The 26,160-nt window shown below is 40.4% G+C and overlaps 1 protein-coding gene across 1 annotated transcript in view; it reads left to right on the forward strand.

Moving 5' to 3' along the window:
* LOC122813421 (neurogenic locus notch homolog protein 2-like) overlaps window positions 1-26,160 on the forward strand; it is a 1,182,542-nt gene that overhangs the window by 838,664 nt on the left and 317,718 nt on the right. The window contains exons 17-18 of the mRNA XM_044085736.1: window positions 3,678-3,830; window positions 21,733-21,961. Of these exons, the coding sequence (XP_043941671.1) occupies window positions 3,678-3,830; window positions 21,733-21,961 (382 nt within the window). The remainder of the gene's footprint in view (window positions 1-3,677; window positions 3,831-21,732; window positions 21,962-26,160) is intronic.

The following is a 26,160-nucleotide window of genomic DNA, read 5'->3' on the forward strand; positions in this document are numbered from 1 at the left end:
GCATATTTGTAGGAGGAAAGTGTATTGTTGAGTAATGAAGCATAGCACTGTACAGAGTATCAGGTAAAGAGGAAAGAGTGGATGAAGTTTATTTGTTGAGTAACACAGTAGTGGTCATTTTGCAGTGCAGGTTACCTGGGGGAATTACCCTCTACTGTGCTTAGTAACAGAGAGAGAAGGCATTGTACCACAGTACTAACTTTCAAGTGGAAATTATGTGTGGAGGAATCGACTTTTTATGAACAAGAAACCCCTAAGTGTTTGAGGGAGAGGTTTTTTTCCTCCTTCCCCACCACAACCACCAATTTTAGCTCCACGGTCACTAAAAGTATAATGATTTCAAGGTTGCAACACTACACTGTGGGTGTTGAGGTTTTTGGCTGATTACTTTATCCAGTTAAGGATTGTTTAAACATATTTATTAAAACCATCCCATTTTAAATTGCAGCATGAGTTTATGTACATTAAAAGGAAAGAAAACAAACTGTAATAACAATTTCCATTCTTATTGTCATAGAGTAGACAGGTTTTTAACAATTTTCATGCACTCCAACATTACATAAATTGGTCATTTCCTGCCTTCCCTTAAACCTTTTTCCTCCTCTTTAACATTATTCTGAATGTATTATTCCTGCAAATTCTATTTATTTACATGACGTTTGATCCATCCCTTTTTTAAAGATGCCACCTACAGTTCTTTATCCACTTAAACTTCAGAATTTCTGTTATGATGGGTATAGATTTTGATTTCTATTTTTTAGTAATTGCTTTTTTGACATCCGATAGCATTAATCTTAATAAGGCCTTCAATGTCTAAGCAATTCAGATCTGTATTCCAGATTAGAACAATCATTTCCTTGGTTACAGTCATTTGTTCATCCAAAATTTCTCTCAAAGTACTCTGTAGGGAGATTAGTTCTGTTTGAGCAGAGGAATTTGGCAGAGGTGTCCTCTTTCCCCTTTGTTATTTGCTTTATATTTAGAACCATTGGCAAAGAAAATAAGGGACTCAGAAATTCAAGGATATCATTGTTATGGTCAAGAAAAGTTGGCTTTATTTGCAGATTGTGGTATTTTATAGTAAATAAAACCAAAAAAAGGACATTTCAGTGAGTGGAATATTCTGACACGGTTTTAACTTTTTTAGGGGTACACAATTAATGATGGAAAAACAAAGGCAATAGCTTTAAACTGTGTATCCACAAACAAATTGGTTCAGCAATACCCATATTTATGAGGAACATGATGAAAAGAGGTACTTAGGAGTATGGATTAAAAAGTAATTATGTTATGGCAGCTGAGGATATGTAGAAAGTTACTAAACAAAAGATTATACAAAAACTGAGAAATTGGAAGCTGTGTTTTATGGATATGGAAAGCAAAATACAAGCAGTGAAATTCTTTCAGTCCTTTTAGTTTTATACAGAGGTCAGATGTATTTTTATCAACCAGAGAAGTTGTTGTCTAATAAATGGCTGAAGGATTTTATCTGGGCGGGGAAGAGGGCAAGAGTCACGTGGAATAAGTTGATCTTTCCAATAGAGCAAGGTGGTTTGTGATTACCTGATTTTAAGGGGGATTTCAATGCTACACAGTTAAGGCTCCTGTACATAGCACAAGCAGAAAGCTATAATTCAAAGTGGAAAGGAATGATGATGAAACAGGAGGGAAGCTCAAGATACAAGGAGAGACTGTGCTTTTGGATGCAGATCATTAAGGAGAATAACGCTAATCGTGCAGAATATTATATTCTTAAAGCAGCAGAAAGTATCCTAAGAACTAAGCCAGCACAGGTATGGAGAAAGGAGATTCTGGCAATAGGGATGACTGCAATTAAGGGTACAGGGAATAGGAAAGAGAGAGCTGGAATTTACTGGAGAAATCTGGCAAAGGAACCAAGGTATTGGTAGCAAATAATTAGAGAGGGAAAGGTAATAGAATGGGAAGAGGCCAATAATTCATTTGGACTGCAGTCTAGAGATTGCCTTCCCTATCAAGGATTTATATCAACGTATAGGATAAGAGAAAGAAATATGGGACTCCAAAGTGAAAGAGCAGCACTGGTAGAGTTTGTAGCAGAATTAAGAACATAAGCTGCTGTTACAGGGATAATTAGTAGGGCATGTACAATATTGCATGATAACTATAGGAATCAATCAGAGGAGGTTAAAAAGGGTTGGGAAGAGAGGTTTAATATGTAATTCACAAAGAAGCTATGGAGGAGTATATGTATGGCTCCCAAATATGCAGCAAAATCTAGAAAATTTAGGATTTTTGCTTAAAAGTGTTTGCATATGTATTTTATACCCCGAGCAAACTCCAAAAAAATGTCCTCAGGTAGATTACATATGTTGGAGGTGCAATGGGGAAGAAAGATGTAATTGGGAACCCACTTTTAGGGAGTGTAATGAGTTGGCTGACTTTAAAAATTCCCTGCAGACCCACTTCATCAGATGTACTGGGTGAGCAAGTCTGTGTAACTAAGGAAATTATTTTTTTTAAGCCATGATACAGAATCAGAATTGCCTAGACATAGCAAGGCCTCGCTGAGTTTAAATCTGGTGGCTGCCAAAAAAGCAATTACTAGAAAATGGAAATGAAAGCCTAAACCAACTGCACTACAAATAGTGAATCTAGTAACAGAGATAAAACAACTAAAAGTGGGATTTTTAGAAAAGAGCAAATTGCATAGAAAAAATGAGAATTGTGGGAACAATACATGCAGAATAATGTTTTGGAGGAAGAATGATGTTTAAGGGAAGGCTGGAATTGAATGAGCCATATAATGTTTGACTGACAATGACTAGGCAGATTATAAGTGATGTATAATGTTTGCAACTGAAAATATGTCACTGTGGCTTGTTTTCATTTATGAAGTGTATGCTTGCCTATTTTTTTGTTAAAAAAAAAAGTACTCTGAGGGAGTTATTAAAATCTGCCAAATTGTTGCATTCCCAAAAAACATATTTCCAATTACTTGTTTTTTTTTTTCTGTATTTACACCTCTGGCATTTGTTATCTACCTGATGAAAAAAAATGAAGTGGGATATAAAAATACATTTAGCAGACACTTCCATACAGAAATCCCAACTGTCTAGACTTTGCACACTTGGAAGCCTTGTAGTGTTCTTCCCATTGTTTCTTTGTAAATTCTCATTCCAGTTTCTTTTCCTAATCTTTTCTAATTTCCTGATTGATTCTTATAGTTACCATGCAGTATTTTATATGTCCTTCAAATTATTCATTTTATTAACAACGGTTTCTGTTTTAGACTTAACTAAAAACTCTACCAGAGCTGGACTTTTGCTCTTCACTCCACTGTCTCTTTTTCTTTGCTTGTAATCTGTTATCAGTCCTTTTTAAGGAAAGCAATCTCTAACTTGCAGTCCCAAACTTCTGCTTAGCATTATCCCACTGTATTACCTTTTTCTCCCATGTTTGCTAGTTTTCTGTTGTTTTAGAAATCTTAAGGCATATTCCTAAGCTGGAGGGAGAGCTGCATAGGATAACTGTGTATCCAAATGCTACATTTTATTTGAAAGTGCTTTTACTTCACAGAAAGTTCACCATCTTTCATTTTAAAAGTCAGTGAATCAGACATAATGTTTGGTCAGGGCTCACTTACACAGAACTGAAATGTAGTGTAGTTACTGATGTCTCTCATTTTGTTTATTTAGGACAGAACTGCACTGTAGATATTGATGAATGCATCACTAACCCATGCAAGAATGGTGCAACCTGCAAGAATACACAAGGAGGATTTGAGTGTCAATGCCAGCTTGGGTATGCCGGTATAAACTGCGAGATCAACATTGATGACTGCAGTCCCAGTAAGTAAAACTCTGCAGAAATTAAACTTGTCTAGTTGTTATCTTAATGATGACTTTACCTGAGAAAGATGATTGTAAATTCTTGTCTTCATGCACATGGTTAAATTTAGTGCTTATTGCCCCAGTAGTGTATAGGCTTAAAAAAGGGCCTGGTTTGTATTGATCTGATGATATCATGTAGATCTCTTCACTTGTATTGTTTTTATAATCTTTTGGATGAAGAGATTGGGAGAAAAATTCCATCACAGGATCTGTAGTCCACTTTGTTGCCAGAGCACCACGGTACCTCGTCCAGTAACTGAGAATTTAAACTTTCTGGTCTAGTGCAAAAAGGGCCTTAAAGTTGCATGCTCGTCCAATAAAGAAGACTGCAAGTAGAAAATGGCTGCATTTATCAATTGCTGGGATATACTGAAGAGAAAATTGTAGCTTTATAAAAAATCTTTAATATGCAGGATTACAGTGAGGTCTATCTCTGATCATAACCAAATTGCTATGTGTTCAAGAAATGGATGTTAAAAAAATTCACCTCAATAGCAGAGCAAACCAAAGCTTGAGATGCAACTCTTACACCCATTTGATACTATACAACTAGTTGGTTAAGATAGGAGAGTCCTGTATGTAGCTTTGCATACCTTAGACAGAGTGAGAGATAAAAAAGTGTAGGAGAGCCAAGTGTTTTACAGTTTTAAAAGCTGTAACACACTTTTTTGCTGTCTGACAAGTCTTTGTAGTACATGAAATTTCAGCTACTCTAGTGTACTACAATACGGGGGGGTATAGGATCTATAAGTGTTATACAGCTTTGAAAGGTGTAACACACTTAGCTCTGCCTCAGATAACAGTAACCAGAAGAAAGTTTGTCTGATCCATACAGCTTTAAAAGCTGTAATACACTACTCAATGTCACATACAAAAAGTGTCAGGTTGTTAACAAGTTTATCTTCCTGAATTCAGGGCATAATTATGGTGCTCTTTATACTAACAAAATATTCTACTTATTTTTCTGTAGTAAAATGTATGATTTTGCTTTAAAAATCATGTTGCTTTTTTCTTACAGACATTAAGAGAACAGAAAAGCTTTTCCAGCTGCTGGGATGAATAGGTTATGTTGATTTGATTAGCAGCTATGACCCATCTCTACCCGGCAGTATTATTATGTTGCTGCTGTGGAAAACTTCAGAGCCAGAGCAGGGCAGAAACCTATTCATGAGTGAGGAGAATGATAATTCATTCATCTAGTGGATTTTTCACACAGACATACTTGTGTCCTTGACATGTTATGTACTTATATTTTGCATAAAATATGTTTATTATTTTTGCATTGCAAGTATCAGCAACAGTTCAAGACAGTAGCAAAGATATAACACGCATAAAAATAATTTAAAGAAGATAAATGTAACGTTTACTATAAATAAGTTAACATAACATTTAGATTTAGCATTACAACATAATATAGCAGTGAAGGTTTCAGAACTACAGTGGCTATTATATTCATTATCATCAGCCACTTGGTTTGTCAGTTTGTTTTGGTTATTTCTTTTTATAGAAAAAAAGAAGGGTTTTATTGTCAAAATATAGTTTATCACATGCAGAAAGTTACATTTGGCAATACCTTTTTATTCTTCTAGGAGTCCTCTTGCCTTATTTGTGTTAGCCATGATGGCTGTCTGACATTGCCCGTTTCCTTGTTTACTTTATACATTTGAATGAAACACACAAGAAAAATGAAGACTAGGAAATAAGGTGCAAAAACAGCTTTTCTGCTGTCTCATGGTACCTTGGCTAAAAAGCCTTCAAGGGATAGTTTGTTACACCAAAAGCACGTTATTTATATTGAATCACATGATATTAATTAATTAAATGAATTACACATCCATTTCATTTAAAGTGACTTTGAGCCATTTTTTAAAAATACTGCTTGTTAACCCATTTCCCAGCCTTGCATTCATTATATATTCTTATTAACAAATGTTTATACATTTATTATAAAAAACGTCTAACATTAATTTCTAATAACCTAATTAGTTTCATACATTATTATTTCCTACCATTTACAATTAAAAATTCATACTGCGTTTATGTTTAAATACTTTATCAAATGCATATTCGGATTGGATAAACTTTTATGACAACATGAATTAATGCCTCAATATTTTTCCATCTCAAACACCAATATTATATATATTGATATTTACCTCCAGGTTAAGACCTGAAGGAAATAAGGTAGTAAAGTTAATAATGAAGCTGGTTTCCAAGGCAAACAGCTTTTTATAATGAGCATGCATGATTTGAGCAGAAATGATATGCAACTGGACGGTCTAATCTCCTATGCCTAATGTCCCCCATATGTTCTAGGATGCATTTTTTAACTTGATCTCTTAGTTTGTCCAATATGCCAACATATGCCAATACCATAAAAGGGAAGTCACCCCTGAGCATTATTAGTAAAAAAAATACGAGCACTCATAAAATCAACTAAGGCCAATTTTGAGAGAAAAATTGCCATGGATTCAAAGGACAATCATAAGGCCTTTTTCAGCTATGTTAGGAGCCTGGGTGGAAACTCCCAGATATGCTCAGAATTAGTCCAAAATGATACAAAAATCACTGAACCCACAGACATTGCCAACATACTGGCAGACAGGTTCAGTGCAAACTTCATCCTCCCCCCTAAAGGAGAGATAACTATCCCAGCCGAGTGTAGCCTCCCGGACATCTCAAATGCGCAGGTGAAAGCTGCTCTCTCTAAAGCTAAAAACACAGCATCAATGGGACCGGATGGTGTCCCCGGCTGTGTGCTACACGAGCTAAATGAGGAATTAAATCCACACATAAGGCAGCTGTTTAATCTCAGCCTTACCACAGGATACGTGCCCAAGGAGTGGCGTACGGCAACTGTGGTCCCACTCCACAAAGGCGGCGCCTCTACAGACCCTGGTAATTACCGCCCCATAAGCTTAACAAGTCTAGTCTGCAAAGCTATGGAGAGGATCATAATGGAGCTCATAAACAAAGATATAGGGGACTTGCAGACATTGGACCCGACCCAGTTTGGCTTTGTCAAGGGAAGATCATGCCTTTTGAACTTGGTCGACTTCTTCGAAACAGTCACCAAGGCCATTGATGAGGGAAAGGCAGTCCATACAGCCTACCTTGACCTTGCAAAGGCTTTCGACACAATACCCCACTCAGGTATTGTAGAAAAACTTACCAGCTTAAATGTAAACCCATATGTCACAAGATGGGTTGCAAACTGGCTTAAGGACAGAACCCACAGGGTTAGAGTTGCTGGCGCTATGTCAGACTCCAAGCCGGTCACAAGTGGTGTCCCACAGGGCTCGGTCCTTGGCCCCTATTGTTTGGCATCTACTTCTCAGAAGTACAGGCCAACATGGGAGGACTTTGGCTGACAAAGTTTGCAGACGACTGCAAACTGGGCGCCATAGTGGAAAGTGCATCGGACACGGATATCCTTCAGAAGGGACTCACGGAAACAGATAGCTGGTGCCAGAGCCATGGCCTGAAGTTAAACGCCAAAAATGTATAGTCATACCCTTCGGGAAAAACAAGGTAACCCCAAGCTACCATATAGGTGGCAATCCACTAAGCACAGAAGAGGTTATCAGGGACCTGGGGACCCAGGTTGACAGTGGCCTTTCTTTTGACACTCACGTTGCTAAAGTGGTTAGAAAGACCTTCTACATTGCCCACCTGATCATGAAGGGTTCACATCCAGATCTAGTGAGGTCATTGTTCCCTGTACTCTTCACTTATCAGACCAATGATCGAGTACAATGCCCCATTCGGGATGTATCTCACCCGACATCTGCAGCAATTGGAGAGACCCAAAAGTTCCTCACCAAAAGGATAAAGGGACTCCAAAATCTGTCATATGCTGCCAGATTGAAGAAACTCCAGCTCTATTCAGTCGCATACCGTCTGCTCAGAGGTGACATGTGCCTGACATACAAGGCCATGTCCAACCCGGAATTAATGGACATGCTCCACCTCAAAAAATCCAAATCCACCAAAACCACTAGAGCAAGCGACTTAAACCTTAGCACGAATATAAATAGGACGTGCTGGAGGGATAGATTTATCACTCAGAGACTCCCTATGCTGTGGAATAGAATCCCGATCCATGTGAGGCAGAGCACCTCGCTGACTCTGTTCAAGAGAAATCTAGACCTGTGGATGGGAGATCATAGGTTTACCCCGGGAATCATCTCTGTGTCACTGCTGGACAGAGGCACAACAAACTAATGGGCACAGTATTTTTTCATATAAGGGGTGGCGTAAGCCACAAAAATTTGGGCTAGGCTTATAAATGCCTTAGGGCAGATAGCCTAGTATAAACCTATGAACCTATGAACTATTAACAATCACATCCTAAAATATAAAACTACTCCACTCGTTTGACAAGAAAATCTTTGTGTATCTCTGTAAATTCTCTCATTGATGCTACAACCATGCACGTTTTTAACTTACCTTACATCTATGACAAGAATGACATCCCACCTGAGCATCTGTCTTATCAAATTTCCTATTCAATAACTGTTTCAAATTCATACATTTCTTATACGAAAAAGTTATATGCTCTGAAAATATGGCTTTTGTTGATTCATCTTGCACCACAATGGGCCAGAATTTTCTAACAAACCTCACTAAATGATGTGAAAAAGGGGAAAACCTACTGACAAAATACATTTTTCTTGTACCTTCACTCTTTATACCTCTTTCCTCACTCCTTCACCTCCTCTCTGTCGGAGTCATAAAACCTTATTTTCTGTCCTTGTTAACAAATTAGGGGAATAACCCCTACTGGATAATTTGTTCTGCACTTTCAAAAATTCCTGAAATACCATTCTATTGAGGCATTAATTCATGTTGTCATAAAAGTTTATCCAATCCAAATATGCATTTGATAAAGTATTTAAACATAAATATAGTATGAATTTTTGATTGTAAATGGTAGGAAATAAATGGTAGGAAATAATTAATGAAATTAATTAGGTTATTAAAAATTAATTAATTTATTTTTTATTTATTTACATTTGTTGACCGGGCTAGTCTAGCTGGATACATATCCCTTTTCAGTAGAGGCCCAAGGAGAAAAGCTCAAACATGAGTAAATTAATACATTCAAAATATTCTAAAAATGATTAGTTTCACATTACATAATAAGACTTGATAAGAAAAAAATTAACAAATTGTGAACAATGTAAGGTTTCATTAGAATAGAAGTAAAAAATAAACAAGTCTTGATGCTTTAGTATTGTTCATGGGAAGTCAATCAAAATCTAAAGCATTAGAACATTAGCAAAACTTTTTAATAGTGTTGTTCATAAGATATGGGAGGGTAATTGTTAAGGAAGCAAGAGAATAGGAAACAGGGGATGGGAGAGAAGAAAAGTAGATTCAATCAGGCTGTGAGCAGGGGCAAAGCCAATGTATTTTAAGGTGGTCTCTAAGGTGTTTTTTAAAGATTAGAGAGGATGAGAGTGAGGTGAGTGTATTAGGAAGTTTGTTCCAGATTCTACCCACAACATTGGAGAAGAGGGAATCGCCTGCTTTGTTATTAGAAGGGTTGCTGGCCATAAGAAGCTTATTAGCTGAGCGTAGTGTTGAAAGATTTTTATAAGGGGAGATCAGATTAGTAAGGATGGGAGTATTAGTAGGATGGTGCAGGATTTTTTGTGCAATCACAAGTTGATTGTATTGTAGTTGATTTTGTAGTTCTAACCATCTGAGTTGTTTAAGGTTGAGGCAGTGATGAGTTTTGTACGGAGAGCCAGTGGCAAATCTGGTTATGTTATTGTAGCTAGTTTCAAGTTTGGTGAGATTATGCTTTGATAGATTGGTGTAAATGGCAGATGCATAGAATAGGGTGGAAGTAAGGTGAGTCTGGGCACTGGATTTCTTAGCTAGAGGTGTAAGGAAGGGTTTTGTTCTATACAGGGAGCCTAATTTTTTATCAACAGTTTTTATAATATTATTAACATGGGCATCAAAGCTGAGGTTATGGTCAATAGTTATGCCAAGTAGTTGAGCAGTAGAATCAGGGGAAATACAGGTTCCATTGTCAAAGGTAATAGTGAAGTGGAACTGAGGAGATTTTATGGTGGGAGTAAAGAGTAGTAGCTTAGTTTTCTTGGGATTAAGAAGAAGGCAGCGTTGGGTGAACCATTTCTCAACTGTGTTAAATACATTTTGTGTAAGGGTGTGGAGAGAGGAGGAAGACTTGGCAGTACAGATAAGAGTAGAGTCATCAGCGTATTGTATACAGGTGGATTGAGGAAAAACAGTATGGAGATCATTAATAAAGATGGAGAAAAGAAGAGGGCCTAGGATAGAACCTTGAGGAACTCCAGTGCTTACTGGGAGGTGTGTGGATAGATTATTGTCCCAGAGTACTGCTTGTTGTCTATTTTCCAGATAAGATTTGAACCAAAGGATTGCTTGTGGGTCAAGAGATTGGGCTTTTAACACATTAATAAGTAGGTTATGATTGACCATATCAAAGGCTTTGGAAAGGTCAATAAATAGAGCAGCTGAGAGACAATTATTGTTACGATTCCTATTTATGCAATCAGTAAAAGTTAAAAGGGCAGAAGTAGTGCTATGAAAGGGCCTAAATCCGTGTTGGCAGTTAGCAAGCAAGTTGTTTTGAAGAAGGTGCTGGAGTAGCTGATGATGAATACATTTTTCCATAATTTTGGTTAGTGGGGAGAGTAGAGCAGTAGGACGGTAGTTGGAGATTTCAGTAGATTTACCTCCTTTGTGCAAAGGGATAATATGAGAGAATTTCCATATAGAGGGGATGTAGGCTTCAGAGATGGATCTGTTTATCAGGATAGAAACAGGGTATGCTATGGCTTTGGCTGCAATTTGAAGGTATTCTGCTGGGAGGCAATCAGCAGAGGGAGTGCAGGGTTTGAGTTTTTGAAGGAGACGTTTTTTATAACAAATGTATAAACATTAGTTAATAAGAATATATAATGAATGCAGGGCTGGGAAATGGGTTAACAAGCAGTTTTTTTTTTTAAATGGCTCAAAGTCACTTTAAATTAAATGGATGTGTAATTCATTTAATTAATATCATGTGATTCAATATATGTGCTATCCCTTGAAGGATTTTTAGCCGAGGTACCAGGAGACACCAATAAAACTGTTTTTGCACCTTATTTCTGAGAGTCTTTGTTTTTCTTGTGTGTTTCATTCAACTGTGGCTTTGGTTTGTTTATACATTGTCACATCATAAGTTACTACTTTCTTAAGAATCCCCAAAAATTATTTTTGATATAATTTCCTTTTGCCCCCACTATATTCCTTTCTATTGAGCATTTTTGCAGTTTGGGTTTAACTTAATCTGTTCTTGAACATCCATCATATTTATCATTTCCATCTCTGCATCGCTGACTGTAAATCATACTGTGGCTTGATTATTTCTGTGTTCTGGCTTTCTTAGTTTAGCATTCTGCACTTCATTTACATTGGTGAAATTCACATGAAGGATATTAACTTTCATTGCCAGGGTACACACACACACACACACACACACACACACACACACACACACACTTCTATTACCCACTGCAGCTTTTATCTCCTTGCTCAGCCATACTTTAGATGCAGAACCTCCCTTTTTATTTATGAAAGGTTATACTTCCCTTTTTAGTCTTTGATTGTAATTCTCCCCCTTTCATTAATCTTATGCTTTGTACCCTGTTATTTTTAAGGTTAACATTTAATTCATTTTAATTTCCTTATTTATCCTTAGTCTATGCCTCGTCTGTTTTGTCACTTCCTTTACATAACACCACCGTGTCTTCCCTGTCTGTATTCCCTATATTGGGTTAACATTGCTATAAAAACTGGGTCACACCATATCACAGCATACCTGTCAGCTTCTTTGCTAAAGAATTCTTGTCACAGCCAAAAGTAATGGGTACAAAGGCCAAAAATCCAGGACAAATTTTAAGTATTGTTGTAATTCACTTAAAAAATTAATAGAAAAATACATGTCCTTCTATTCCTATGTTGCAGTATTGTTGGCATGGGATTTCCCCCCACCTCAGGCAACCCATACGTCGGCTCCTATACAAAAGCTTCAGCTTGGCTGCTGTAGTTGCGTGGGATGTCACATGCAGGGCCATAAACCAGGGACCTTAAATGTGACGTCTGCATACACAGACCTCAGAATTTTTCAGCCACAGACGACCGTCACATTGTGTGCTTCGCTCCTTCACCACAAGACTTCTAAAAGCTAAATACCCTGTTGGGGTTTTTTCTTCTTTGACTTCTTTAGCTGATGTCAGCTAAAAAAAGTAAATGCCAGTGCGGGTGCCAGATACCTCATAAAGATACGCACAACCGCTGTGTTTTTTTGCCTAGGCTGAGAGCACGGCCATACTGCTTGCTCAGTCTGCCAATCCTTCATTCCTAAGACCCTACGCAGCCATCTGGCTGCTCCCAATCTATATCTAGAAAATCAGTGACTTAAAAAAATTGCTCTAAGGATGGATCCCATTTCAGAAGCTCTGACTGAATCTCTGCAGAAGAAGGCCAAGATTCTTAGGCTCACTTCCACTGCCTCACTGCTTTGGGACATCCCGCCAGCTGCCTATTTAATAGTTGAGGGATGTCCATCAGATCCATCTACTTTGACGGCGACCTTCGATGAAGCCATTTCTCAATTGATGACTAGCACATCCACTGAGGGTAGTCAGACATTGGCTACAGCCGAGGTCGAGGGGGAACCAGACACAGCAGGGCATCTGACTGGGATCCCTCCTCCTGACACCGTTACCCTTAGCCATGCACCCGATTCCAGGCCTTCGCCTAAGACTACTCCATTAAAAAAAGAAACAGAAAACCAAAGATCTGGCTACACGCACTGAAGGCCTACCTGATTAGCAGTCCTTCACCTCATCTTTGATGCAGGTCTTCATGGCCCTTAGGCCCGCAGCCTCTTCTCCATCTACCCTTCCTCTCCTCAGCCCTAGGCCTGCCTCTGTCTGCTATCTTCCACACCCAACTTCACAAGACAGGGAAGAAGAGCAAGAGGCGTATTCATCTTCAGATGAATCAATCTCATATGCCTCCCAAATAGCCTCTCCTCAAGAATATTACTCCCCAGATGAAGAATCCATCAAAGGGGACTCCCCTCCAGAGGATATCACCTTTGGAGAGACCATAACCAAAATGAAGGAATACTTCAAATGGGACACCTCACAAATGTCTGATACTCAAAAAAGGTATTTTGAATTGCTACAAGTGGAATCTCTCTCCCCTTCTGCCATTCCCTGCTTATTTAGATGCCTTTTCCTCAGCATCTAAGATGCTAGACTCTCAGCCCCCTGCCCCTAAGAGGCCAGATCGCTACTACAAAGTAACGTAAAACATGACCTCCAGCATCCACCTTTGCTTCTACAAAGTGCCTGATGACCAGAAATTTCTAATCAAACCACCCATGGCAGACCCTGCTGTGATTGCAGTATCACCATATAAACAATCCAGAGTGATTCCGTCTGCCTCTCTCCTACCTACAGACAAAGACAGTAAAACTATGGATACAATTGGAAAGAAGGTATACACCTCTTCCACACTGGCCTTCAGAGCCATCAACTGTCAAGCCCATATGATCAGATATGCTCTGGACCTTGTCTCTCAAGCCTCTTCTCTGCTGGCTGCTATTCCAGACTGCCCCACTAAATCTGACATAGCATCTAAACTATCTCTGGCTGCTGAAGTAGCCAGACATTCCATTAGATGTAGTTATGATGCTGCAGAGGCCTCTGCACAGTCTTCAAAGGTATTCATGGCTACGTCTACAACACTTATTGGAGGACTTCAAGCCTAAAATCTTAGATGCTACTCTAGTCCTTAACTTGTTGTTTGGTAAACAGTTGGTAGACCTTTTTAAAAACCTACAAGAAAAGAGTAAGGAATTGCAAGACATCAAGCATCTTCTTGTGTCTCCTATTCTTAAATATTACAGAAATTACCCTGCAAAAACTACATTTGTCAGAAGAAACCTGTCTTCTGCTGGACCACCCTCTTCCAGACACAGAAGAAGGGCCAGAAGACAAACCTCTTCTAGGCCAGCTGTCTCACATCCCCCCACTAGACAGCCCTTTCAAGACAGAGGAGGACCCAACAATGCATAACTGCCTTGCCCGCCTTCCCCTTTCTGCCCGCCTCTCCCACTGCCTCCCCTTTTGGAAAACCATCACTACAGACAAATGGGTTCTGGCTATAGCTCAAAAAGGATACTTATTTTCTTGGAGAGAAAGGGCCCCTACAGATTTTTTACAACACCTTCTGAACCTGGGAACAATAGAACCAGACCCACCAGGGCAAGAAGGAAAAGGCTTCTACTCAAGACTGTCCCTAAAAAAAATGGACCACGGAGGGCCATTCTAGACCTTTCCTTTCTAAACCTATTCTTAAAGGTTCCCACCTTCAGAATGTTGTCCCTGCAAACTTTTTTCCCTCTTATACCAGCGCAGGCCTTCATGGCCACACTCGACCTGAAAGACGTCTATCTGCACATCCCCATACAACCTTCCCACAGGAAATTCTTGTTTTTCTGCACCCTCCTCTCACTTTCAGTTTACAGCATTGCCCTTTGGTTTGTCCACTGCTCCCCAGAGTGTTCACAAAATGCCTGGCACCTGCCATAGCCTGTTGCAGAACACAAAGGATTCAGATTTACCCTTACCTGGACGACATCCTTATTCTAGCAGAATGCAAGGAAACCCTGCAAATCCATTTACACTTCAACATTTGCCTGCTTCAAAGACTTGGGTTCACCCTCAACTTCCTAAAATCTTCTTTGACCCCAGAACAAGACAAAACATTTCTGGGTTGCTGGATCAGGACAAACCTAATGAAAGCCTTTCTTCCCCAGGACAAAGTCAACTCCTTGTCCTCCCACTTCAAAACCCTTATGCAGACCCAACAGATAACTGCAAGGCAATTTCTATGAATCTTGGCCCTAATGGAAGCCACCATTCCTGTGGTACCTCTAGCGAGAATGCACATGCGAAAGCTGCAGTGATATCCAAAAAATGTTTGATCACAACACCAGGATTCTTTAGAGCAAAAAATTGCCCTCTTGCCCTGCCTACAATCAGAACTAAAATGGTGGATTCAGTAAATTCAACTGAACCCGGGCATTCACTACAGTTACTCACCCCAAACCAGTTTATGCATACAGATGCATCAGACCTAGGATGGAGAGCTACAATGTCAAACTACAGGGTACAAGCAAAGTGGCATCCTTCCATAAAGAACAAACATTTCAACATGAAGGAAATTACAGCAGTCCTTCTGGCATTGAAAGCCTTCCTTCCCCTTTTACAACCAGGTGTTCTTCTAATAATAACAGACAGCACCACAGTTATGTGGTATCTCAACAAGCAGGGAAGGACAAAAGCCTAACACCTCTGCAGACAAACCTTACTAATCTGGGACCTAGCCTCACAGCACAACTTGTCCCTGAAGGCATCCTACATCCCTCGCATGACAACAAACAAGCAGACCTTCTCAGCAGGACATCCTCTCCACATCATGAATGGATGCTGGACAGGAATGTCTTTCTAGACATTGTCCACCAGTGGGGTACACCTCAAGTAGATTTGTTTGCCAGCATGGAGAGAAGATGCATTCAGCATTTCATGGAATGGGAGGTTTCTATAGCCTTTCCACCCATCCCATTAATTCAAAAATTCCTCCTGAAAATCAGGAGAGCCAAACCAAAAATCTTGCTGGTGACCCCCTACTGGCCAAGGCAGCACTGGTTCCCCCTACTTCTCAATCTAGCCAAGGGCAATCACCACAAGTTACCCCACAAAGTGGACCTACTGACACAACAAAAGGGAACCCTCATTCACCCACACTTGCAGATGTTGGCACTAACACTGTGGGTGACAAACTTTTAATTCCCTTCAGGCACCACTACTCAGAGGACATGCTTTCAGTTCTGAGGGAGGCCAGGAAACCTACTACAAGGTACTTTGCTAAATGGGAGAGATTTTCCAAATGGTGTCTGGGCAAGGGCAGGGATCCATGCATCACAAATCCACCCCCTAGTTCTTGCCTATGTGTGTCAACTAGTTAAGAGGGGACTTTCATACTCTTCAGTGAAAGTCCACCTTTCAGCAATTTCAGCCTGCCTGCCACTAGACCCTCCCCTGCTAGACAGGCTCGATGTTAAGCTTTTCTTAAAAGGGGTCTTGCACATCAGACCACCAAGAAAATCCATCCCACCACCCTGGGACCTGAACTTCATCCTCGAAAAACTCACACAGTCCCCATTTGAACCTGCTAGTACTGCTACTCTGCAAATGTGCACGTGGAAGACAGTACTGCTAGTGGCTATAACTTCAGCCAGGAGGGTGTCAGAATTACAGGTCCTAATGGCCTGCCCTCCATACACTACCTTCCACAAGTACAGGGTAACCCTACAAACCAACCCTTCCTTTATGCCTAAAGTGGTCAACGATCTGTCCTTAAACGAATTTATTCATCTACCCACCTTCTTCCCATCTCCCACCAGTGAAAGTGAGATAATACTCTACTCTCTGGATGTACACATACAGCTAAGGTTTTAACTAGACAAAACCAAATCCATAAGAAAACCCAATCAGCTTTTTGTTTCCTTCCACCCCAGGGCCCTGGGCAAGGCAGTCTCCAAACAAACCATTGCATGTTGGACTAGAAAAAACGTTTGCCTATGTTACTCGCACAGTGGCAAAAAACTCATACAGGGAGTAAAGTCTCACTCTACCAGGGCAGTGGCAGCCTCCAAAGCCTTCTTCAAAGGCCTGAACACTGCATCCATCCTGGAAGCAGCCACATGGTCCACCATTCACACATTCACCAAACACTACAAGCTAGACAATGTCTCCAGAGCATATGCATGTTTTGCCAGAGCAATTTTGCAGGGCTTTCTGGAATCAGCTACTTCTGCCTCCTCCCTTCCTTCCATCTAAGCTCTGGTACTCTCCCACACCAAGAATACTGCAACATAGAAATAGAAGGACATAGAATAGTTGTGTAAAATCTTACCATAACCATATATGTCCTTCTCTTCCATGTTGCAGTATTCCCACCCACCTTAACCCCCTTCTCTATTCTCTCTCATTACTGACCTGCGTTAGGTCTCCTGGTGGTTATAACCCACCCTATGACCAATTTAACCACCAAATGGCTCTTTGATCCTATGGCTGACATCACTTGCTACTCTGTTTTGACCTGTCCTGCTGGGCTTTCAGATTCTGAGGTCTGTGCATGCAGACATCACATTTAAGGCCCCTGGTTTATGGCTGTACGTGCGACATCCCATGCAACTACAGCAGCCAAGCTGAAGCTTTTGTATATGAGCTGACATACGGGTCACCTGAGGCGGGAAATCCCACACCAAGAATACTGCAACATGGAAGAGAAGGACATCTATGGTTATGGTAAGATTTTACACAACTATTCTGTCTTGCATCAATGTGCATTTTTTGAACAATAAAAAATATGAAACTGTAATGAATGGCATTATTGACAGATTTTAATACTCAGTGATCTAAAAAAATGAAAGATTTTAAGAGGGATGGGGTTAAAAACATGAGGCAAAAATCAGACAATTTATACTTGCAGGCTGTGCTTGTGCACCTTTTATACCTGCTGTGTATTATTCCATCCATAGAAATCATGTACGGTATGCTTCATTTTGTACCCTCCCCAAAAATGTTAAATAAAGTAACTTAATTGAATCAAGAAAGAAAGATCCTTAAGGCATTTCTACTTCTCCATCATAAATTGTTTCCATGTTCAAGTTGTCAGACTTGCTTATTTTATCTTTCCTTCTCCTTATCTGTCAGAGTATATGTTCATTATATGTGGATCACTAGTGCAGTATGAATAATTACCTGTGGGAATTAATTTAAGGTGGATCTCCATTTTTCTGGTCTGACTTCCAGAGCTTCGACAGATGACCTCCATGTGCTTCACTCCTCCTTTAGTTCAGGACTTTGGTCTGTTGCATAGCTAAAAGTAGATGCAGCTCATACCACATTTTGATTTTTTTTCTTTTTTTTTTTTCGTAAAAAAAAGACAGGTCCTTACTTGTCCTTATGGCACAGAGGGATAAATCTCATATCTACAACCCAGATGAAATGCTGAAATAGCAGCAATGTAGGAGCCAGATAGGGGAGAATCGTAGGATGGTACTGAGTAGCTGATGACTGCTGTCACCCATCCTGAAGGGAGACAGGTGGTTTGGCTTTGTGCTTTTTGTGATACCTATGTGAAGGTAGGTGTACCACCTGCAACAATGACCTACTGTACAGTCGTTTACCACTTAGAAGATTGACACCTCCAGAGAAGCCTTAACACCATGAGGAGCATAATGTTTTTATATACCTCCAGAGAAGCAGCAGTTGTGGAGATTCCAAGCCACCAGTGAGTAGGAATTAGGCTGGACCACGTGATAAACATGATAGTTCACCACTTCACTCCTGACTCTTATCTGTGGTAGAGGGATTAGCTGATAAAGCTGTCTCCCTTCCAGAGAGCACAGAGCTGTAGGGCTTTTGCCTTTTCCAGGAAAGCAATGGGACTTGCTTTTGACCCACATTAGAGGAATAAATGGGCTAATTGAGTGCAGGTGGAAAAGCTATTGAACAGATCATGTGAGTAAGTCTAAAAAAAGTTGTGATTGGTATTTGTCTATCCAGTGATCCGTACCAAGTGAGTTCCATAGCACAAAAGCTCCCAGTTTAGATTTTTTTTCTGTTAAATTTTTTTTTTCGATTTTGTGGTCCCTGATGTCTGGCGGCTATCGTTGCTGTCACTTGATCACCTGCTGGGTAAGGGGTATCTTCACTATTATGAGGCAAGAGCCAGTTACAAGGCTGTCACCCCGGTGTCTGTTAGGGGTTTTTGTGTTATGCTGTACCAACATTTCCTTACAGGCCATGTCTATATCATCCCGGAGGTGGTGCATGCAGTGGGCTTGTGGCATTGTTTTCTATACATATGTGTACATCGCAACAAAAGCACTACTCCCCTTTTAGATAGTATGGTCATGTGATACTGTTCTCCACCAGTGGTTCAACCATGAGGTGTGCCTGTGCATGTGCCACACCAAGTCCCACCCCTCCCACCTGGTCCTGCAACACTAACAGCTAACTGAACTGAGGTTGTAGATTGGGCTTTCTTTTACACCAAAGATCAAGGTGCCTTAGTTATTGAATGTTATTGGCAATTGGGTGGTGTGGAAATTTTTGACTGCCCTTCTGAGATTCACGAGATCTTGTAAAAACTTAATGTACAAGTTTATAAGTGTGCTTGTGGAAGTCATATCCCCCCCTTGAGGACTTTCATTTGCAGACCCTGTTTTACTTGGGAAAGGATCATTTGTGAACACACTGCATGGCTTTCAAAAAGAAGATTCCCCTTTGGTATGCAGAAACGTTGAAGGTCTTCCTACACCAGAAAAAAAACTGATGCTTTAGTGTGAGCATCCATCTGAAGCCAGGTACTACCTTCCACCAGTGGCTAAAGATCTAGAAAGTCTCCCAGGGAAAATAGAGACAAAAAAAGATAGTTCAGCCCAAAAAAATGGTCATAAAGGAACTTGCAAGGAGGGAGTATGAGGTCTTTGCGATCCACAGTAGTTCTGCCAAAACCTCTGGATGTCAAATCTGGTGAAGGTTTGCTTTGCTCATGCCAGTTTTTAATTGATCCCCTCCATCCTGACCTGTTTGGAAGCAGACAGTGAAACCACATCTCATGCTGTTGTGCATGTCTCGAAGGGGTTCCTATCAGAAGAGCAAACGCTTAAAATACAGAATGCTCTTCTATCGGACCTTAAACTGCTAAACCTGAAAATGTCGAAGTCCTCCAGACTTTACTGTTTTCTCCACTGTGGTGCATTCCTGGAGTTGGTATATTTAAGTTGGGGGGGTGGAGGGCGCAGCCCCCTACTTTATTTTGCCTGTACACTTTTATTTATTTATTTTTTTGGATCAGCGAATTTTTTCCCTGGGAAAAAAAATTCGCTGATCTGTTCCTTCGATCTTTTCAAGTTTCTCAGTTGCAAGTTTGATAGAAGAGTGCTCGCTATTTTAAGCATTCGATTTTCTGATATAGACCCGTCTCGAAGAAGTTGAGGAGATGTATACCAGAGACATATTTCCAGGAGGCCCCTGTGACACATATCCATCCTGTAAGGATTTTGACTGCTTCACTTGACTTATGCAGATTTGCAGACATGCCTGCCATTTTACTTAAGGATGTATAAGAGAATGGCTTTTTTAAGAAAGTTCAGGAAAAGGAACCCTCCCCCACCAAATTGAAGGGGTATTCTCTTTCCAGTAAAGTGTACCATAACACTGGATGTCAGCAGTACGAGTTCCCACTCTGAGAATTTTTGATTACAGAAGATTTGTGAAGAATACATGGTAGCTTGACAGAAGATTTACCTTTAACTATCTCAGTCTTCCATCTTAGTGGTGCCTATCTCTCTTATTTGAAGGAGAGAATACACCCATTCATCTTCCTCGAACTGTGTTGTTGAAAAGGAAGATCTGTCTTACTTCTCATGGATTTTCTTACCCAACAGCTGTGACTCTTCATCTAAGCTCGTGAGGGATAGGATTTCAATTTGGGTTTTAAGACGGTTTTGAAGTATGAAAAGAGTTTTATGGACCTACTGTTCATAGAGGAACTAAAGCCCTTTTGCAGTTGTCTTGGTGTTTCAGGCTTTTGAGGGCACCTTTATCTCAGTGCCCCTAAAGCCAGAATCCCTACCACATTTTTTAAGAAATCAGAAAGAAGACATATATATATATATATATATATATATATATATATATATATATATATATTCTGCTAATCTCCAGACACACAAAATATCCGAGCAAATAGGGGACATTGCTACTGTAATTACAGAGAAATCCCCAAAGAAAAGGGTACGCAAAGTAAGTCAGTAAGCAGGCCAGAAAACTGTGGTTACAGTGAATTTTATTCCTGGAATAGAGCAGCATTATCAAGTACTTTAGTCAGGAAGCATGCTTGGCTAAGATTGTAGCACTAGCAGGCATATGTTAAGGGGCAGCTGTTTCTTGTCCCAATCTTGGTAATTTTCTGTGAGAGAATAAAGCACATTTGTGACCATAGGGTAGAGCTGATATTTTTAGTGGGAATTGCTTACTGAGAATAACATCCAGATTTTGCATTCTGTAAGAAAACACTCTGACACCTCTCTGGGCAGTATAGTGTCTAGGGCTGGATTTGTAGAGGCTTTTGAGAGCATACCTACACTTAGTTGAGGCACTCTTGTGTGACGTTTTTGTGCAATTGCTTTTTATTGTGGTTTGTATGAACCATATGCACTTGTATTGGGCAAGCTGGTGGTGCTAAACTGCAATGATTTCTTTGTCTCTACTCATTTGCAACCCCCGGAGTTGGTATATATAAGTCTTGCCCACTGCAAAGAACAGTGTTTTGTGAGTGTTTTTTTTAAGTAGTTACCTTATCAATGTTGAAAGATCAATGAAATTTGATTTGTTTAGAATGAGCTTATGGGAACATATTGGTAAACCTTTTTGACAAATAAGATCCTCAAGAGTTCTCTAGTCTTACTTAGGGTTAACTGCTACCCATTGGAGGAAATCCAGCCATGGACTTCAGAAAGGATCAGATACCTTGGATTAAGTTAAGGAATTCCTATTAACCTGGAAAATTTGCAAAATTTTGTTTTCTGTTAAAGTATTGCACTTATAAAACCAAAAATATAACATTGTGACATGTTGCAGTTGTAGAAAACTGTTTTCTTTGCTGTTTGTAAAAACAAGCATATTTAAAGCTGTTGTATACATTTTATTAATTTTTCTTTCAGACCCTTGCCAAAATGGTGGGACCTGTGTTGATGGTGTAAATGGGTTCTCTTGCTCATGCCAGCCTGGATTCCATGATGAGAGATGTCAAATTGATATCAACGAATGTCAGAGTAACCCTTGTAAGAATGGAGGCTCCTGCACTGATTATGTGAATAGCTATACATGTAAATGTCCTGGTGGATTTAATGGCATTCACTGTGAGCACAACATACTGGAGTGTTCTGAGAGGTAAGCATGCTGCATCCATTGACATAAAATTTGGTAATTTGTAGTAGAAAAACTACATTTCTGTTGTCTTGTTATGTTGAAATTTGTTGTATCCATACTAGGCAGAGGTTATTTGGATTTGTGATGTAGCCCAGGACATTGCATTAACAGAAAAGTAACTTTAATATGTAGCTGTACAACAGGAACCTTGTCAGTCTGGAGCTTTAAATTCCATGTTTACTTTAAGTGGTCTCCTGAAGTAGGTTTGATCTTGCTGCAGTCACATAACACATAATCTCCTGCTTATGCCTCTCTTGGCCCATCTTACTGCATGTACTTTTCTGTCTGTCACATTGTCCAAATTGCTGTATTATTGGGAATTGCCAGCAAAGTATCAGAGTCGACTAGCTGCCATTCTTGTAGGTATTATAGATATAAGCAATTTTTTAATCATGGTTAAAAAATTGAAATAGGTCTGTGTCTGAATCTGAATGGTCTTTACCCTCTTTGATTAATCCAACCACCACAGCTTTTTTTATAAGATGATGGTCATTCCCCTCCCTTTAAAAATACTGTTAAATAAAACCGTCCAGATCTACATCACTTTATTCCTTCCCAACATCCATACTTTCACAGGAATATATTCCGTTTCTGGAAAGACTTCCTTTATTGATTATACATCTCCAGTTTTCCTCATCTGTCTTAGCTGTTAATTGTTGAGCCTCATTTTCCTCTAACATTGGCATAATTAAGTCTTCCATAAATATTTCAATTTGTGCCTTTCCTTGGTTTTTACCGTCTACTGTTTTATACAGATTTTCATAAAAGTACTGAATGTTCGATGGTACCTCTGCAGGATCTCTAGTTGTTTTTCATACTCTAGGCTCCCTAAGTTTGGTGAGAACCATTTTTACTTTTTGTTGCTTAAGTCAGATTGCTAAGATGTTCATCGAGTTTCACTGTTGCAGTCATTACACTTGGGTTGTCCTGCTGGCAGGCTACCTGCAGTCGGCCTGAATTCTAAAGTCCTGGTCCGGCATCTGTTGCTGTCGCCTCTTCCCTGACGTCAGAGCACCAGGGGTATAAAAGAAGCAGCTGACACCATTTTCTTCAGTCTTTCTTGCCGCGCGGTGCCCGAAGCAAAAGCAGTTCGCAAGTGCCGGTTGGCCGACTCCTGAGATTTTCGAAATTGAATTTCAGATCCAAAGTCTTCTATAAAGCTAAGTACCCTGTTGGGGAAACTTTTTTCTTGCTCCAGACCGATGTCAGAAAAAGTTAATAATTGTATTTCTTGTGGGAAGCAAATACCTCATAAGGATTTTCATTGTTACTGTATTCCTTGCCTAGGCCCTGACCACGACATTGCTAGTTGTCGGTTTTGTGCTAGATTTAACCAACGCACTGTTAAGCGTCGGTACGATTTTGCATTTCATTACTTTGGCCGAAGGTTTAACTATATAATGCCGTCGGAGCAACCGATGACCGGAATTCATAAAAAGTGCAAGGAGAAAGAAAAGGATAGGCATCTGAGGTCCAAAACCAATGACAAAGCCTCTTCTAGGCCAGTTGCTGGTTCGCCGGTGCTCAGTGAGGTGCTTTTGCAGCCCCTGACACCTGCTACCTCAGAGCCATAGGCCGCCTCAGACTCCCACGTGGAGACAACTAGGCCTTTGGATACTCAAGGTATTGGCCCCTTTGGAAACTAATCCCTCAGATGGGTCTGGAGCCACTGAGCTGGCATCGGCTTCTGAGGGTGTTTTCAGACCTACACAGCTTTATATCAAGCCTACTTCAGCATCCAAGACAAAGTCTAAAACAGTTTTAAAGACAAGGAAACAAGTACAGCATTCTCCAGGACAGACTTCCATGCCTATGAAACAGATGCTCAAAATGGCCGAAGACCTAATTATTTTGATCAGGGGTTCCCATTCCCCTCCTGATAAGAGGCCTAGGCAAGATACTGAATATGATTGCTCTGATCAGGTTTCCATTTCCTCTGACTCCTCTTCAGAACAGGGATATTCTATTCCTCCCTATGAGGATACTGATGCTGAAGAATCAATTCCTTCAGCTTCTCCTGAGGATTACTAATTTGGGGAAACCCTGCATACCATGAGGGAGCATTTCCACTGGGAGAGCCAAGATTATTCAGATTCTAAGAAAAGGCTTAGAGACTTTCTTCTACTACCTCAGCACAGACCTCTTGCAATTCCAGCTGTTCTAGACATTGTAGATGATGTATTTTCAGAGTCCGGCCTGTCTCCTGACTCTTTACCTCCTGCACCTGTTAAGCCGGACAGATACTACAGGGTTCCAGATTCTCATAAATTTCTATATAAAAACCCTGCTGCTGACCCAGAAGCCATCTCTCAGGGTCCCAAAGGAGTCAAGACTGCTACTGCTAAAAACCCTGTCCCCTCAGATAGAGATTCTAGGGCACTGGACAGATGGGGAAAAAAGTCTACACTTCTGCTACCTTGGCTGTAAGGAATTTAAATTGTCAGTTTCATATGCTCAAATATCAGCAATACTTAATGTCTTTGTTAAAACAGAAAATGTTGACATTCTGAATGTTCTGAGAACAAAGAATTGCAGGATTTATTGCATACAGCTGAACAAGTGGGAAAACATACTTCGCAATGTGGTTATGATTCACTAGAGGCCTCTTGCAGGGCCGCTGTAACAGATTCTGTTATTAGAAGGCATGCTTGGTTAAAGGAACAGACTCTGCCTGATCATGTTAAAGCAAAATTATTGGATGCTCCATTACAGCATGATACTTTGGTGTTAAGGCAGAAGAGGTGTTGAAGAAAATGGAGGATAAAGGTAAATCTATGCAGACAGTGAAAGATTTCTTACAGGTACAGCCACCCAGATTTAGCAGGATCTGGCCTTCTAAGAATTGTTCCTTTCCCGTGTCAGACAGGCCACAAAGAGGCCGATAAAGACGCCCTAGAGGCAGGCAATAGCTCCAGGGCTCATACAGGCCCAAACAATGGGGTGCTTCTACCTCCAAAAGAGGAGAAGACAAATCACAGCCATATAGGAAACAGTCTCAATGACTTCCCTCTGCCAATGCCAAGCATTTCTCTCTTGGCAGCACCCTTAGGGGGAAAGCTAGCACTTTTTTCACAAAATTGGCACACGATCACACAGGACAAATGGGTCCTAAACATAGTTTCTCAGGGCTACAGGTTCCACTCTCACACCCTTCCAAAGGCAGAAGGTATGCCAGACCTGCCACACAATCAATGGATAGAGGCACAAAAACAAGTAACATCTCTCATGGACATGAAGGCCATTCAGCCTGTGCCACAACAGGAGCAGGGACAAGGATTTTACTCAAGACTTTCCTTAGTACCAAGAAAGGTCAAAGCATGGAGACCAATTTTGGACCTGTCTATTCTAAATACTTTTTTGGGCGTACCAAAATTCAAAATGTTGACTCTGCAACAGCTTCTGCCCATGCTGGGAAAGAAGGCTTGGCTTGTAACTTTGGACCTCAAAGAGGCATACCAAAGAGGCGTACCTGCATGTCCCAATCAGACAATCTTGCAGAAGACACCTCAGATTCATAGATGGCTCAATGCACTACCAATTCTCTGCACTGCCCTTTGGCTTATCTACTGTGCCCAGGGTCTTCACAAAATGCCTGGCACCAGTAATTGCATTTTGCAGACGAAGAGGAATACAAAATATATCCCTACTTGGATGACTGCCGTATTCAAGCAGAGACCAAAGACATTCTACTAAAGCATCTGGCATTTGTAAAAAGATTACTAATTTGCCTAGGGTACACAGTAAACGAAAAGAAATCAAAACTAGTGCCCTCTCAAGAGATAATATTCCTGGGTGCAAGCTTTACAACTGCCTAGATAGCTTACCTCATGCCAGACAAACAAAGGCAACTGACTTCTTACTTCGAAAGCATGGCAACAAAGACCCAGTTATCTGCAAGAAAAATTCTGCAGGCTCTGGGCTACATGGCCTCCTGCATTCTGTGAATTCCATATGCAAGACTGCATATGAGATGGTATCTAAAAAGTGTTTGGACTCAACATTGCCACAGCCTGGAGTCATTAGTTTCACTCATTCCCTGCCTGCAACAGGAGTTTCGATGGTGGGCACAGGCCTGTCACCACAACAAGGGACAGCCATTCACTTTACCCACAGCCAGTCAAACACTAACAACAGATGCGTCAGATTATGCCTGGGGGGCC

Source organism: Protopterus annectens, chromosome 10.part0, assembly GCF_019279795.1.
Source record: "Protopterus annectens isolate FY-2018-M chromosome 10.part0, PAN1.0, whole genome shotgun sequence".
In the NCBI taxonomy this organism is placed as follows: domain Eukaryota; kingdom Metazoa; phylum Chordata; order Ceratodontiformes; family Protopteridae; genus Protopterus; species Protopterus annectens.